Source organism: Bombyx mori, chromosome 1, assembly GCF_030269925.1.
Source record: "Bombyx mori chromosome 1, ASM3026992v2".
Lineage (NCBI taxonomy): Eukaryota > Metazoa > Arthropoda > Insecta > Lepidoptera > Bombycidae > Bombyx > Bombyx mori.
Genome location: NC_085107.1, coordinates 2,053,813 through 2,069,137, shown reverse-complemented (window position 1 = coordinate 2,069,137; position 15,325 = coordinate 2,053,813). Strand labels below are relative to the sequence as shown.

Genomic DNA, 15,325 nt, shown 5'->3' with positions numbered 1-15,325 from the left:
TTAATACTATTTAAAAATAAAAAAATATGGAGTCTATTTTTAAAAAAATATGAAATTTATTAATAGTATGTAAACTACCTATTATTTCTTATTAATTGCAACTCATTTTTGCCATCTAGTGAGTGTATTGAAACAATAATGCCAAAACATTTTAAAATTGACGGGCCCACAGTATTAAGATGGCGCTAGTTGAATGTTTTCACCTTTGTATGAGAGTTGCAAGCCCCTGGTCAGAGCAATAGCTAGAACCACAGAATATGCACTTCGGCTTTAGCAGAGAGTTACCTTGTGACTGTGCGAACTGTTAATGTGCTCATTTGTCATTCGTCTTTTATGTAAATGACGTGTGATAGTGGTAGCTAGTGGCTCTCGTAAATCAGACAAAATTATAATTTTGTACTCAAAATGGATAAAGCTATTGTGAATGTGAGATTTAAAGCAGCAGTGACTATTATTCTATTAGTATTCTTGGTCAACCGAGGCTCTCAAGGTTAGTTTATTCCAACTTAATTACTAAAACAGTTCATAAATCACACAATATCTTTAATGCTCGTAATATATTTTACTTAACGGTAGAAAAATAATTAAATGGTAATGATCACCCGTTTCTCGAAAGTTTCACGGATTCGATACGACCAGTGGATTAAAAAAAATTCTAGGTCAGTCCTTTATTTTCGTGACGTAGGGAGAGAAAAACACGTCGAAAAGTTACAAGACTATTGTTTGCTAAGATTCAGCCGAAACGATGTTCCGTGTTTCTGTGGCATACCTATTTGATATTTCTACTTGATGCTTCAGAGAATTAACGGTAGTTTTATTAAGACAATGGCGAGCACATTTCTTTGGTCAGCTGGATCTGACGGTAATGCATTGAAAGTCAAAATAGCGATTATTGCCTTTGTGTTCCCGCGCTATTTTATTAAGTTTAAAAAAAAAATGCTTTAATGCCGAATAAAGGTGAGGTGGGGAATGTTTTCGATGCGACGACGAAAGACCGCTTCCGCCGAGCAAACGCCCTTCAAACAACCAATTAAAAAAACCTAGTGGGTATGCTTTGGAAACTCATTAATTGAAATCTCGACAGTCATTTCTGTAATGTACCTACATAACCTACACAAACCTCTTCATCTCCCAAGGGCTATCAACTTGGAATATGCACTCTTTTCTGAAATATAATAGGACAACTATCATAGGCTTATTTACTTGCTTTTCGGAAGTTTGGCTTAGAGAATATCTTAATATAAACCCTAAAGCGTAAAAAAGATAAAAAAATCTTAATCCTTTATAAAAGACTGCACTTTGTGATAGCCGAAAATAAATATCTATAGCTTCATTATAAATATACTATATGCTTCAGCTTTTTAAGTATAGTGAAAGTTACTTTGAAAACTTGAAGACGTCTTAATGGTTCCGGATCGCAGGGATGCCGACGGATCGGAATTACCCGCCATTATTTTTATTAATAGCATACCTTCCTTTAAGACAAGAGTTTTCTTTACTTTCTACCCCACTGAGTTTCTCGCCGGATTTTCTCAGTGGGTCGCGTTTCCGATCCGCTGGCAGATTCTGCGAAGCACTGCTCTTGCTAGGGTGCGTGTTAGCAACAACATCAGGTTTGAGCCCCGTGAGCTCACCTACTAGTTCGGTGAATCTAGAATAATCTAGAATTTTTTTTATCGGACAGAGCGAATATGTTGGCGCGTAGGTTTGCGAAATATACCGTACAGGTGAAAATCACATTATTTAAGGTTTACTGTCAGGCTATTTACACCTGCAGCCTATGGGTTAAGTATACGCAACTGGCTTGCAGTGGCTTGCACGTCCAATATAACAGTGGGTTCAGGGCACTGATGGGGCTGCCGCGGTTCTGTAGTCGTCGGGGATGTTTGCAGACGCCGGTGTTCACAGCTTTGCCGAAATACGTAGGAAGCGAACAGCATCCCTGATGCGGCGGGTGCGTAGCGGCTCCAACGGTTACCTGCAACTCATTGCGAACATAATAGAGGTGGATTGTCCATTCTTCTTAACATGGAATCGCCTACATGCGGCGGGATAAATATATGTATTTCCAAAATGTATTTTTATATATGGGCTAAGATTGGTCTAAAATAAATGATTATTATTATTATCATCTCGCTACTGCGTACATATTGTCATGTTGATCTTATAGATGGAATCAATAATAATTCAAATCGCATATTAAATTTTTGTTTCGGTGTTTAAAATTTTCGTTCTAACAGGAAGGATGGGAATTATAAATAATTAGTACTTTGATTGGTATCAACAACATATTAAATAGTTATTTCATATGAACGCGGGAAAAATCCATCGCGTGCCCTTAATGTCGTATAAATATTTTGGTAAAAGTAAATTACGATTTAGATTCGTAAATACTATGTCGGCTATGAGTCTCAAGTTTACCTTGAAATTTTGTTTAATATACGAAAATACGTTACGTTCTTTGTATGCTTAGTCTGTCGCAATCGCCGCGTTTACAATAATTAAAACAGATATTTTTAAAACTAAAACGACTAGAACATTAATTCCCTAATGGCTTACCTACTTCGAAAATGATTTTCTAGAACCGTCTACAGGAAGACTCGACTTTGTGCATCTACTTTCAAAACTACGAGTAGCGGTTAATTGGTTATCATTGAAAAGTTAATGAGAAAAAAAATACTGGGAATCAATCAGAATTTATGTTACCTATCACTATCATTATTATGTTTATTTTTCTCCAGCTTAGGCTCAGATAGTTGGCGACGTTCATGTTGTGATGTCTGTAAGCTCAGATAACCACTTAACATAAGGTGGGACTGTTGATTGCCCACATACAGCTACAAAAAAGTGCAATATATATATAAAAAATATGCACGTGGCATATAAGAAAGATAAGCCTATTCTCCTCTGCTTATTCGAATTCAAAGAAAATTGCAAAGTAAAAACCAAATAAATCGCTGAAACTCTCATTGCGAAAAATGAAAGCTTGTGCAAAATCGATTGTTCAAATACACAAACTTAAATTACATGCTAAAATAATGAAGAAGGCATTCACCTTTTTTTGTTACAAGAAAAAAAAAAAACGACCGTGGTATTCAAATCATTCCTTCATTTATTTACAAACAAAATCATCCAATAGAATAACAAGACAATGAGTCGAATGAACTCGTAGTGTGAGTATGTAATATTGTAAACTGTTGCATCCTGCAGCTTAATTAAAAACAATCATGACAATATATCAACATGGGTTTTAATGTGACAACTGACGCGGTTAGTGTCTCTACAAGTGCTTTCTAGTTAAATAATATACTTAACAATACGCTCGGAAAGCTGCGGGCATGTAACTACCACTTGAGCCAATAACTTTGAGGCCGATTTACACACGATGAAATTTTTTAATGAACCGAGCTCAGAATGTCCTGCAATTAACTCGCTTACTATACATGTTTCAAAGTATATTTGTCACTCGGAAAGACATCTCAAGCCGTCTTATTATTTCTACAATAGCATCCGATTTTTGCGAATATCGATAATCGGACGAGGTGAAGATCTCGAATGACAGCGTCGCTTGTATTGCAACAACACAGTTCGCATCGTTCAAGAAATGAATTCTGTAATCTATATATTAAATACGTGAAGCAAAAACTTTGTACCCCTTTTTTCGAAAATTGCGCGGACGGAGGAGTGCAGAATGATATATTTTTTTTTAATTATGCCTTAATAGTACATTAAATCAACAAAAAAACATTACACACACTACCATGTATTTGACACATACTCTGTTTCTTGTTCAATCTTAAAATGCTGCGCGATCATTTGAGATTTTCATTCGAAAACATACTTATCATAGCACACACACTAGGTGTGTACCTACACAAACGCAAAGTGAATGATTGCACGAACGAGCACAAAAGCAAATGTAAAACCTTGCCCAATGATTTCTATACACTCCATTTCGTCCTTTTTAATTTCAAAAGTGTATATTTTAGGTACTTTAATTAAATACCACATAATTGGTAAATTATGTACCACATAGTATAATAAATAATATGTCGGTGCAAAATTATCGTATAATATTCCGCGCATAAAAAGGGAAACATTTAATGCATACCTACCTACATATTTTTACACAACAACATAAAATTCTTGGTATAAGACGATAACTTTAATCAATCTATGAACGAAGCGGAGCCGTCCTCTGAATAATAATTAATTTATCTTTATTTGGTAGTGTAATGTCCTATAGACTAACCTCGTTTATTTATACACTTCACACTACGTGAAATGGAATACCTATAATAATTTATAATTATAGAAACCTATTCTTTGTGGTCTATTTAATTTTTAATGTGCAAATTTTTTAAGTTTAAATATCGACGATGCCGTTTTCAAATTTCTTCAAAGGGGTCAGAGTCTTGTTTATTGTCATATTTTAGTTCTTTTACTTAAAAATCAGTCATGAATTGTTTAACCGGGTGCTAGTCACTTGGATTTTGAATGAATCATTAGTTACTCACCGTGATATATGAGTCGACTATTATAAAAGCCGGCAATGTGACTTTTGGACAATTATTGGTAAATCAGAAAAACGAATTATTGACTTTGTATTCCATTGGCAGTCACAAAACTCTTTAAGTATTAACCTTTATTTAATGCAGGTTTTGAACCGTATTCTTTGAAGGAGACGATTATATTCAAATCAATCTGTATTGGCATATCAATAACATTTTTTTGTCCAAATGCACAGATTGCCACCTTTGATAATAGACGACTCATATATAAGGTCGAAATCGAATTGGTAGGGGAATAAATGCAACCGTATGTCGAACGGGAAACGGCGATTGCTTTGCGAAAGATACAGTTGAAACAGCGGTGTCGACTAGCGCGGCTAAAACTACATCTCGTTATTTCGAAACGGCGGACCAATAGCGCAAAGAAGTTATGTAAATGCAGTAGTAGCGCCGCAGCGGTACATGAGCACGAGACCTGTTGAAACGTGCCCGTAAAAACAATTTAATTTGTGTAATAATGCAATCTTAACAAGATCTGTTATAAGTATTGCTGCAAAGAACTTTTTATTCGTTAGATTAATGGACGAGCTCACGGCCCACCGGTGGCAATTGTTTTCTGGATGTCTATGGGCTCCGGTGAGCGGTTACCGAAGCCCATAGACATCAACACTTGCCACCCACCTTTAGAACGTCTACTTCTCAATTTTATAGTAGAACTAACTGTACCCGTCCGCTTCGCTGGGCATTTAAAAATTAACATTATTATTTCTCACCCCCACAAAGATTCTTATCATTAACGCCCCCGCAACTGGTGTAGGGAGTCCAACACTCGTATAAATATTAGCCTATCCATTAAGTAAATGTATTTTCTACATGGATATCAAGTTTCAAGTAAATCGGATGCACAGTTCAGTAGTTATAACGGAACATCCGCAAAAAACACTGTAGATTTATACCTAGTCAGGTCATAAGTAATGTCACACAGTAAAAACTTTTCTTTTAGAATGCTGGCCACAAAAAAGTTTATTGAATTCGAATTTCGAATTGTTCATGAAAATAAAATTGTATACTTTTAGAATTTTACTCATTTTTAAATACGGAGTGGACGCTTAAAGAAGACCGTGTTGTAGTTATTGCGTTGCATCGTTGCGGTTACGCGCCAATTCAAATTTTTAACATACTGAAAATTTTGAATATAACCAAAAGATTCGTTTATCGTACCATCAAACGATACAATGAAGATTCTAGTGTAGATGACAGGTCAAGAAGTGGTCGCCCTCGGTCTGTTAGGACTCCAGAAGTGATAAAAGCTGTGAAGGCGCAAATTCAAAGAAATCTCAAACGTAAGCAGAAACTGTTGGCCCTTCAGATGGGGGTAAGCAGAACCACGGTGAAAAGGGTGTTAAATGAAGACTTAGGGCTTCGGGCATATCGAAGAAAAACAGGACATCGTTTGAATGCTCGTCTAATGGACCTGAGACTGAAGAGATGCCGCGCTTTGTTGAAGCGGTACGCGGAAAAAAATATCGGGAAATTCTTTTTTCGGATGAAAAAATTTTTACCGTAGAAGAGAGCTACAACAAACAAAATGATAAGGTGTACGCACACAGTAGTGAAGAAGCGAGCAACAGTATTCCGCGTGTCCAACGAGGTCATTTTCCATCCTCGCTCATGGTATGGTTGGGAGTTTCTTATTGGGGTTTAACAGAGGTACATTTTTGTGAGAAAGGTGTAAAAACGAATGCTGTTGTGTATCAAAATACAGTCCTGACGAATCTTGTGGAACCTGTTTCTCATACCATGTTCAATAACAGGCACTGGGTATTCCAACAAGATTCGGCGCCAGCTCATAGAGCGAAGAGCACACAAGACTGGCTGGCGGCGCGTGAAATCGACTTCATCCGGCACGAAGACTGGCCCTCCTCCAGTCCAGATTTGAATCTGTTAGATTACAAGATATGGCAACACTTGGAGGAAAAGGCGTGCTCAAAGCCTCATCCCAATTTGGAGTCACTCAAGACATCCTTGATTAAGGCAGCCGCCGATATTGACATGGACCTCGTTCGTGCTGCGATAGACGACTGGCCGCGCAGATTGAAGGCCTGTATTCAAAATCACAGAGGTCATTTTGAATAAACTTTAGTGTCATAAGAATCTATGTTTTGTTAAGTTCATTTTGGTATATGAATGGTTACATAATGAACAAACTTGTTTCAATTATTTTACATTAAACATGGGACAGAATTTATGACCTGACTGTGTATATTAGTATAGAAACGGCTGCTCAACCCTTGAAACCGAAACGCATTGCTGATTCACGGCAGAAATAGGCATACCACATACCATTGCTGGCTTGGATCCGATGTAGTTGGGCAGCCCAGATTACTACCTACCTGGTGTAAATCAGTGGCGAGGGTGTGCAGACACAATAGCGTAAATTTTCTAATAACTTGAAAACCTTTAAAATTAAGTAAAAGCCCGGACAATACGGCAAGACTACAGTTTTCAATTATTTTAAAATAAAAATAATTGTAATAAAATGTTAGCCTATTCTAAAGTTTCTTCAATGACGAAGGTATTCCAGACATTTTATTTTATACCAGTCAGTCAATCGTCGTTTTAAAGTCGCAACGACGTTCAAATTTTTATTCAACGTTCAAGGAAAATGTTGCAAATATTAAACTTGTTATTAATTTCGACCGGTTTCAAAAATAATATACCTAAACCATTACAATATTATTCCTGTGGAAAGTTCTCGAATGAACAATTCGAAATGCAACCGCGTCGTTTGCCGCCTCGTTACGAATCCATTAGGTCTCGATCGACAATTTTACTTTATAATCGGTTATCGTGAAGAAGAACTGTATTTACAATAAAAATCGTAATGATAACACAATTCAGGCGAATCGTTGTATAAATGACTGTACTGATTAACAAATTTATTAAAAAAAACATTTATTCTTTCAACATAAATATAGTTTTGAGTTTAATGTAATACGTAAAAATAGTTTAAAAACTAAAATTTAAAACGTAAGCGTGCTTATAAGTTCGCTTCTATTTTAACAGGATAATCTTAGGTATAAAACTTATAAATAAAGACCAGTCAGTTATTATCTTGTTAGAACTAAAAAACAAAATAGTTGTGCCCGTGACTACGTCCACGTGGACTGAAGTAGTCTCTTAGAAAATTCTAACTAAACTAGTGACGTCAAATCTAATAAACGTGTCTTGAACTTTAAAATAATTGATTTTTGTTTAGGTTTTTTATTGCCCTTGTAGGCAGACGAGAGCATACGGCCCACCTGATGGTGAATGGTTACCGTCGCCCATGGACTTCAGCAATGCCAGGAGCAGAGCCAAGCCGCTGCCTACCGTAGATTAAGGAATGCGCACACACCACAGACCTCTGTCATATTAATTATACGTTACCTAATTAATTATCTAGAATATTAGTTTAATTGGTTTAGTCATTTTATAACGATATGTTGCAAAAGATGTGACAATAAAAACCAGCAGCGTAACGACAAGTTCTTCTATTTGTGCGAGAAAGCAGAAAGCAGGTAGAAATGGCTGGCACGGCTTGTTTTATTAACACTATCCCCCCTTCGTTGGCTTTGGCTGGCGGCGGCTGCGGTGGCGATGGCGGAAGGGGGCGTGTTAACATGGCTTGGCGGCTTGGCTGGCGGCAGGGCATGACAGCTGACGTCACGTCCGTTACAGATGATAAAAAGTGGAAGACGATAACGATAAGGTGTTGTATGAAGCACCAGCTCTGGAACACTGAAATTTACTGACTACCTCATCCGAAAGTTTCATTATTAAACTACACTTGTTTAACTGGTGGTGGGACCTCTTGTGAGTAGGCACGGGTAGGCACCACCACCCCGCCTATTTCTGCCGTGAAGCAGTAATGCGTTTCGGTTCGAAGGGTGGGGTAGCCGTTGTAAGAAAACTGAGATCTTAGAACTTATATCTCAGGGTGGGTGGCGCATTTACGTTGTAGATGTCTATGGACTTCAGTAACCACGTGAGCTCGTCCACCCATTTAAGCAATAAATAAATAAAAAACACTGCAGTAGACACAATATAGCCCGAATATTAAGTTTTTATTTTCGTCCACTTGTTGGATTTATAACTTTATATTGATACAATCTTCACTTTCTGATATTCCTTTACCTTTGTTCTAATGTTAGTACTACGACCTTGGTGCCTTCTTGGCATTTTATCTTCTCTTCGGAATCTTGTGAATGCTTAACATCAACAGGGCTTAATACAGTATCGCTAACCACATACCATCCGTAAGGTAAAGTATAGATGATACTCAACATTCAGCATGTCGTGCTAATTATCCCGTGCTATATTGTACTCTATATACCGATATAACTAGTCAGGTCATAAGTATTGTCACACAGTAAAAACTTTTCTTTTAGAATGCTGGCCACAAAAAAGTTTATTGAATTCGAATTTCGAATTGTTCATGAAAATAAAAATGTATACTTTTAGAATTTTACTCATTTTTAAATATGGAGTGGACGCTTAAAGAAGACCGTGTTGCAGTTATTGCGTTGCATCGTTGCGGTTACGCGCCAATTCGAAATTTTTAACATACTGAAAAATTTGAATATAACCAAAAGATTCGTTTATCGTACCATAAAACGATACAATGAAGACTCTAGTGTAGATGACAGGTCAAGAAGTGGTCGCCCTCGGTCTGTTAGGACTCCAGCAGGGATAAAAGCTGTGAAGGCGCGAATTCAAAGAAATCCCAAACGTAAGCAGAAACTGTTGGCCCTTCAGATGGGGTTAAGCAGAACCACGGTGAAAAGGGTGTTAAATGAAGACTTAAGAGCTTCGGGCATATCGGAGAAAAACAGGACATCGTTTGAATGCTCGTCTAATGGACCTGAGACTGAAGAGATGCCGCGCTTTGTTGAAGCGGTACGCGGGAAAAAAATATCGGGAAATTCTTTTTTCGGATGAAAAAATTTTTACCGTAGAAGAGAGCTACAACAATCAAAATGATAAGGTGTACGCACACAGTAGTGAAGAAGCGAGCAACCGTATTCCGCGTGTCTAACGAGGTCATTTTCCATCCTCGCTCATGGTATGGTTGGGAGTTTCTTATTGGGGCTTACCAGAGGTACATTTTTGTGAGAAAGGTGTAAAAACGAATGCAGTTGTGTATCAAAATACAGTCCTGACGAACCTTGTGGAACCTGTTTCTCATACCATGTTCAATAACAGGCACTGGGTATTCCAACAAGATTCGGCGCCAGCTCATAGAGCGAAGAGCACACAAGACTGGCTGGCGGCGCGTGAAATCGACTTCATCCGGCACGAAGACTGGCCCTCCTCCAGTCCAGATTTGAATCCGTTAGATCACAAGATATGGCAACACTTGGAGGAAAAGGCGTGCTCAAAGCCTCATCCCAAATTGGACTCACTCAAGACATCCTTGATTAAGGCAGCCGCCGATATTGACATGGACCTCGTTCGTGCTGCGATAGACGACTGGCCGCGCAGATTGAAGGCCTGTATTCAAAATCACAGAGGTCATTTTGAATAAACTTTAGTGTCATAAGAATCTATGTTTTGTTAAGTTCATTTTGATATATGAATGGTTACATAACGAATAAACTTGTTTCAATTATTTTACATTAGATATGTGACAGAATTTATGACCTGACTAGGTATATTTCATGTAGATAACGCTATGACCTTCGTTCACGTCAATCATAGCTGACATATTTAGTTCCTATCACAATCTGTGCTTTTCTGCATATTACTTTTACAAAATAATGTCGATGTTTCACATCTGCCAGGCGTCCCGTGACGGCTCACATTTTTTTTTATCGCACGATGTTATTCACACTTGGAAATAATTCGTGAAGACAAGTAAAGTTATTCTAAGAAAAGAAAAAAAGTATCTATCTGCGGGATTTGAACACTGGCATAGCGCATCAGTCGTGTGATGCGCTTATGAGTACACCAGACGTCTTATCCTTTGAGTTACTGCGTCTTTAAAAGTTTCGTTAGTCCGTCACGGCCCTACTAAATAATGAATCCTATCTCTTCAATTGCTGACCTACATAGCAGAACATATAATAGTTTCTCGACAGAATTGTAGTCCTGCTTTGATATTTGATTATACCTACTCGAATGTATGTTAACTTATCGCATCGTGACCTACCTCCATTAGAAAACCACTATCAATTTTTATTATGTTTTAAAAGGTTTTAAACGAGTAAATAAAATAAGCTAGAGGCATACGTATTTTTTACCATTTATTGACAATATCAATAGGGTATCACGCTCCCAATCCAAAAAGTTGCTTACAGTTTAGAACTTGCAATTCAAAGCAGCCCATAATCATGAATCTATAAAAATTTTGCAAAAAAATAAGAAATTAAACCATCACTATTATAACGTACTAGCGACCCGCCCTCGCTTCGCTTCGGGGACTATGATTATATTTATTATAGCGATCCGCCCTCGCTTCGCTTCGGAAACATTAAATTTAATTATTGATAGCGAAGTCCCGCGATTTAACCCGTGGTTATTGTCGTACCGCGGGTGACGCCGCGAGGCGAAGCTAGTCTAAAAAAAGTAGCCTAAGTTAATCTTTATATCATCAGCTACCTATCAGTGAAAGTCCCGTCAAAATCGGTCCAGCTGTTCCAGAGATTAGCCGGAACAAACAGACAGACAGACAAAAATTTAAAAAAATGCTATTTTGGTGTATGCACCGTATATATATTCATGTAGTAGTATATGCATGTAGTAAAAAGCGGCTATTTCAATATTAAAAACAGACACAACAATATTATTTATATGTATAGATAACATAACCGTTACTCTATAAATAGCTCTTGTGGTTGTTCATTGTGGACAGGCCAATAATATTCTGGTCACAATGTTCTATAGCTAACGTGCGATATTTTTTTTCTAGCAGCTTGGCGCGAAGAATTCTTCACTCCGAGCTGGTTCTCTAAGAGTGCAACGACCGCAGCAGTGAGTCTCGATCGTCACCGTCGCGATGTTGCATCTTCGGCGAAGCCCGCGATTCCGGTCACGACCCCTGCAGTTCTTGTTACAAAGATGGACAAGATCATCAAGAATGACACCGAAATTGCCAATGTTACTGATGGTGAGTCTTGCTTAAGCATTTATAATATAGAAGATTCATTTTGAATTATCTGGATTAGAAATAAAATGTAAATCTCAATAAGAAACTTTTTTAAATAATATCAGAATGCCATTTAATAATTACATGTACAAAATGCAATCAAACTTAACCTTTTAAGACCGAGTACCTAAAATTGTAAGGCCATTTTCAATTTGTAAATAAGACAATCGCAAATGTTAAAACGAACTTAAATCAAACGCTACAAGACTACGTACGTCAGTGCTGTACGAATATCGAGAATCACTACTTAACGCGAAACCCGTTTGAATAAATATTTTGCTTGTCGAGTTTTGGTTAACGCCATCTCACGGCTTGTTCTAAAGCACTTTTTATTTGCATTCGACTGGTAGACGCGCTCACAACAGTCAGTTTCAAACGGAGCCTTTATCCCGCCACCCATTTTAAGATACGAGTGTAAATAATATTGCGGCAACCCATTGATTTTCTCGCCGGATCTCCTCAAAAGATCCGATCCGGTGGTAGTTTCAACGAAGCACTGCTCTTGCTATGGCAAATGTTAGCAATAGCCTGAGAGACGGCTCCCCGGGAGCTCTTCAACATTCCCGGTGAAGCCAGAATAACTCCCAGATTCCTGGCAGTAAAGAGGAAAATAAGTATGGCAGCTACGTAATCCATTATGCGAAACGATTGAGCATTTAAAAACAGGTGCGAGGACGGGCAATATTACCTTAGTAAAATTGTAGGGAAATTAGTTGCGGAGATTGGAATAGTTTGCGAATGAAAAGGCCAAAAGGAGATGAAGTTCCAATAGAACAAATATCACAATTACAGTACACCATAATACTGTTTTATCAGATTGAAGTGTTCTGCTGTTACCACCCTCGGTACTTGGAACTTGGTGTTTGTATGTCCTTCTTCAGAAATGAAAACGAGCTTTGTAACTCCTTTCATAGTGCCATGTCCTATGCCATCTAACTATGAGGCAATGTTGCCGATGTTGAATTTTTTATGTAAAAATATGAATATCTAGTACTAGCTGACCCGGCGGACTTCGTAGTGCCTCAGTCGATAAATAAAAGACCCTAAACTTTTGTATAAATAAACTTAAAATTGTTATTTTTATTTAATTCCGAGCATTTTCATATTTATCTAACTTTTAAACATTCTCTGGATTTCCACAAATAATTCAAGACCTAAAATAGCCAAATCAGTCCAGCCGTTCTCGAGTTTTAGCGATACTAACGAACAGCAGTTCATTTTTATATATATCTAGTATCTAGTATTAGAAATCAAAAAATAAATCCGCCGAGTTTGTTTCGCCTTTTCTTCTCAGGACTTCTCAAGCTTTTCTTAGTACTGGTGGTAGGGATAAGAATGGTTTGATATTCGACAAATGTGTTTTTTTGTGATGTTTAAGTTGAATTGATTTTAATTTTAGTTTTTACATTCGTTTCTGTGCCATTTGTCGTGAGAGTCTTTAACTCGTTTGCTTGGTCCATGTAAAAAATAGTCGCCTCGAAGTAGCCTCCTATTAACCATTATGTTCTACTCAACCATCTTAATAACTGTGCTGTTATAAAAACTAGATATTCTAGTATTGTAAGCGCACTAATTAGTATTTGAACGTTACCATACTAGTTCTGTATGGCTGCTACTAATAACGTGTAGGATTTTCTAAAGAAGAACATTTAATACCTACGTAAATTGTACATGTCAAACACATCTGCTAATTGAAACCACTCGTATGTTTTACTCGGAATATCATGAATTTAGACATTTTACAGTGAAAACTTTTGGGATGATTCTCAAAGATATACATTTTTTTTAAAGAAATGAATAGTATTTATAATATCATTTAGCATACACTCCTCCTCCTTGCGTCGATAATCCTCAATACTGAGGGTCTTTCTTTTTAGTTATAATAGCCTAGTAATAGTTGTATTGTCCATAGTTCTAGCTACAATTTTTTTATTAGATTCATTGTGGTTCATTAACTTAAATCCTTCTTTCCTTTTGGTCCCAGCGGCTGTCTTGACTGGACTTAGTGGTTCCGCACCAATATTTATCTTTTCTTATTATAATATTATTTTATTTTGTCCCCCTAGGTATAGTTTGTATCATACTGAAATTCTTATTTTTATTAATATTAAGTAGTTAGGTGTCCGAACCCTGACCGCTGGGTGGCTGGGGGTAGCTGGTGCGGGGGCCAGGCTCATTTGCGGACCTGAAACTTTTGTTTTAGGTCCCCAAAGTTCAGGGCACACTGCCCGGTCGCCGCCGGCCGATCCGAGAGCATTGATATTGTCACTATCAATATTATTGCTTCTTGCTGAATGGTGTCACACCTTATATTTGTCTGTATATATTAGTTTACTTATAGTAGACTTAGTTATTTAGTTCAGTTTACTTATTATTCTGTTTATATAGCTCAGTTAATTAATTTTTTTTTAGTAGTAAGATAACCACTTGTAGGACATTGATGATGGCGGGCCAACGGATGGCTGGGTTATCGGTTTAATTAAATTAAAATTAGATGATTATATTCATTATCATTTATTAAACATAGATACATTAATTAATTTTTCCATTATTTTTGTTTTGTTTTATTTGGTCGTTGTATTCAGTGGTACTCAACCGTAGTTGCCGTAGTCGACACTGCATTATCCCCGTTCTATTACTCACTTTTATTTCTTCTCCTCGCATTGGGGCCGAGTGGGAGTTTTTTTTTAACGCTGGCGAATCCTCGGCTGCGTAAGAAGGCCAGGTCCGAGTCCGACCAGAGTTCTTCCGAGGCGATGGACAAACGGCCACGTATTGGACCTTCGTCCCCAGGGGTGCCCCCACCACAGGCTGCACGGTGGGCAACCTGGAGTAAACCGTCTCCAACCCCCAACCCAACTCCATCCCCAATCCCTCTCCAGTGCCTTCGACTTCATACGCGACCATTGCAGCGACGCAACCGGCGCCTACACTACACCCACAATTAAATGCCCCTGCCCCGACTAAATCGCTCGCCGGGGATGAGCCACGCCGCCATCCACCCATTATGGTGGAAACGCTCCCCAATTGGTCCCGCCACATGGCGGCCATCAGGGAGCGCTTGGGGAGGGCTCCCTCTGTGCGCCCTTACGGATCAGGCTTCAGATTTCTGCCTGCGTCGGCAGAGGAGTATAGGGTGGTCCAAGCTTATCTCGCGGGAGCCTCCTCCGCTGACAGGGCCGTTAAATGGTACTGTTACGCATTGGAGGAGGACATTCCCGCGAGAGTGGCAATTCGAGGCCTACCTGCCGACACCGATGCGGCAGAAATCGTAGACACTTTAAAGGAGTTAGGGTTTCCGGCTCGCTATGCTCGGTGTATACGGGCCAAGAGAGGGCGGCCGGGTTGCGTCTTTTACGTAACCCTGGACCACCTCTCCAAGGATGACCTCGCCCGCTTGTACGCAGTGGAAGAACTGCTGCTGGTACCCAGCGGGGGGCCCAGAGCGGAACTCCCGGTGCACCTCAAGACGGAATATGTACGAGCGAGCCGAAAACGGGCCCCATGAGCATCTCCACAGCATAGCCCCGCTGCACGCCAGACCACCGGATGGTACGGCGTTGCCGCGGGAGCTATTGGTACCCCCGACGATCGTTCGGAGATAAAGCTCCTCGCCGGCCGTGAGGGC

The 15,325-nt window shown here is 38.7% G+C and overlaps 1 protein-coding gene and 1 non-coding gene across 3 annotated transcripts in view; both read left to right on the top strand.

Annotated features, from left to right (window-relative positions):
• Positions 1-233: 233 nt before the first annotated feature.
• Positions 234-15,325, top strand: part of LOC101745405 (plexin domain-containing protein 2) — a 56,033-nt gene continuing 40,941 nt past the window's right edge. The window contains exons 1-2 of one of the 2 annotated variants that reach the window (XM_012696055.4): positions 234-490; positions 11,461-11,658. In XM_012696055.4, coding sequence (XP_012551509.3) covers positions 406-490; positions 11,461-11,658 — 283 coding nt within the window. In that variant the 5' untranslated portion in view covers positions 234-405. The remainder of the gene's footprint in view (positions 491-11,460; positions 11,659-15,325) is intronic. The other variant, XM_012696056.4, reaches the window with a different exon arrangement.
• Mir2780b-2 (microRNA mir-2780b-2) lies at positions 9,325-9,413 on the top strand. Its single transcript, NR_107409.1, has one exon. It is a non-coding gene; the product is annotated as a microRNA mir-2780b-2 (primary transcript).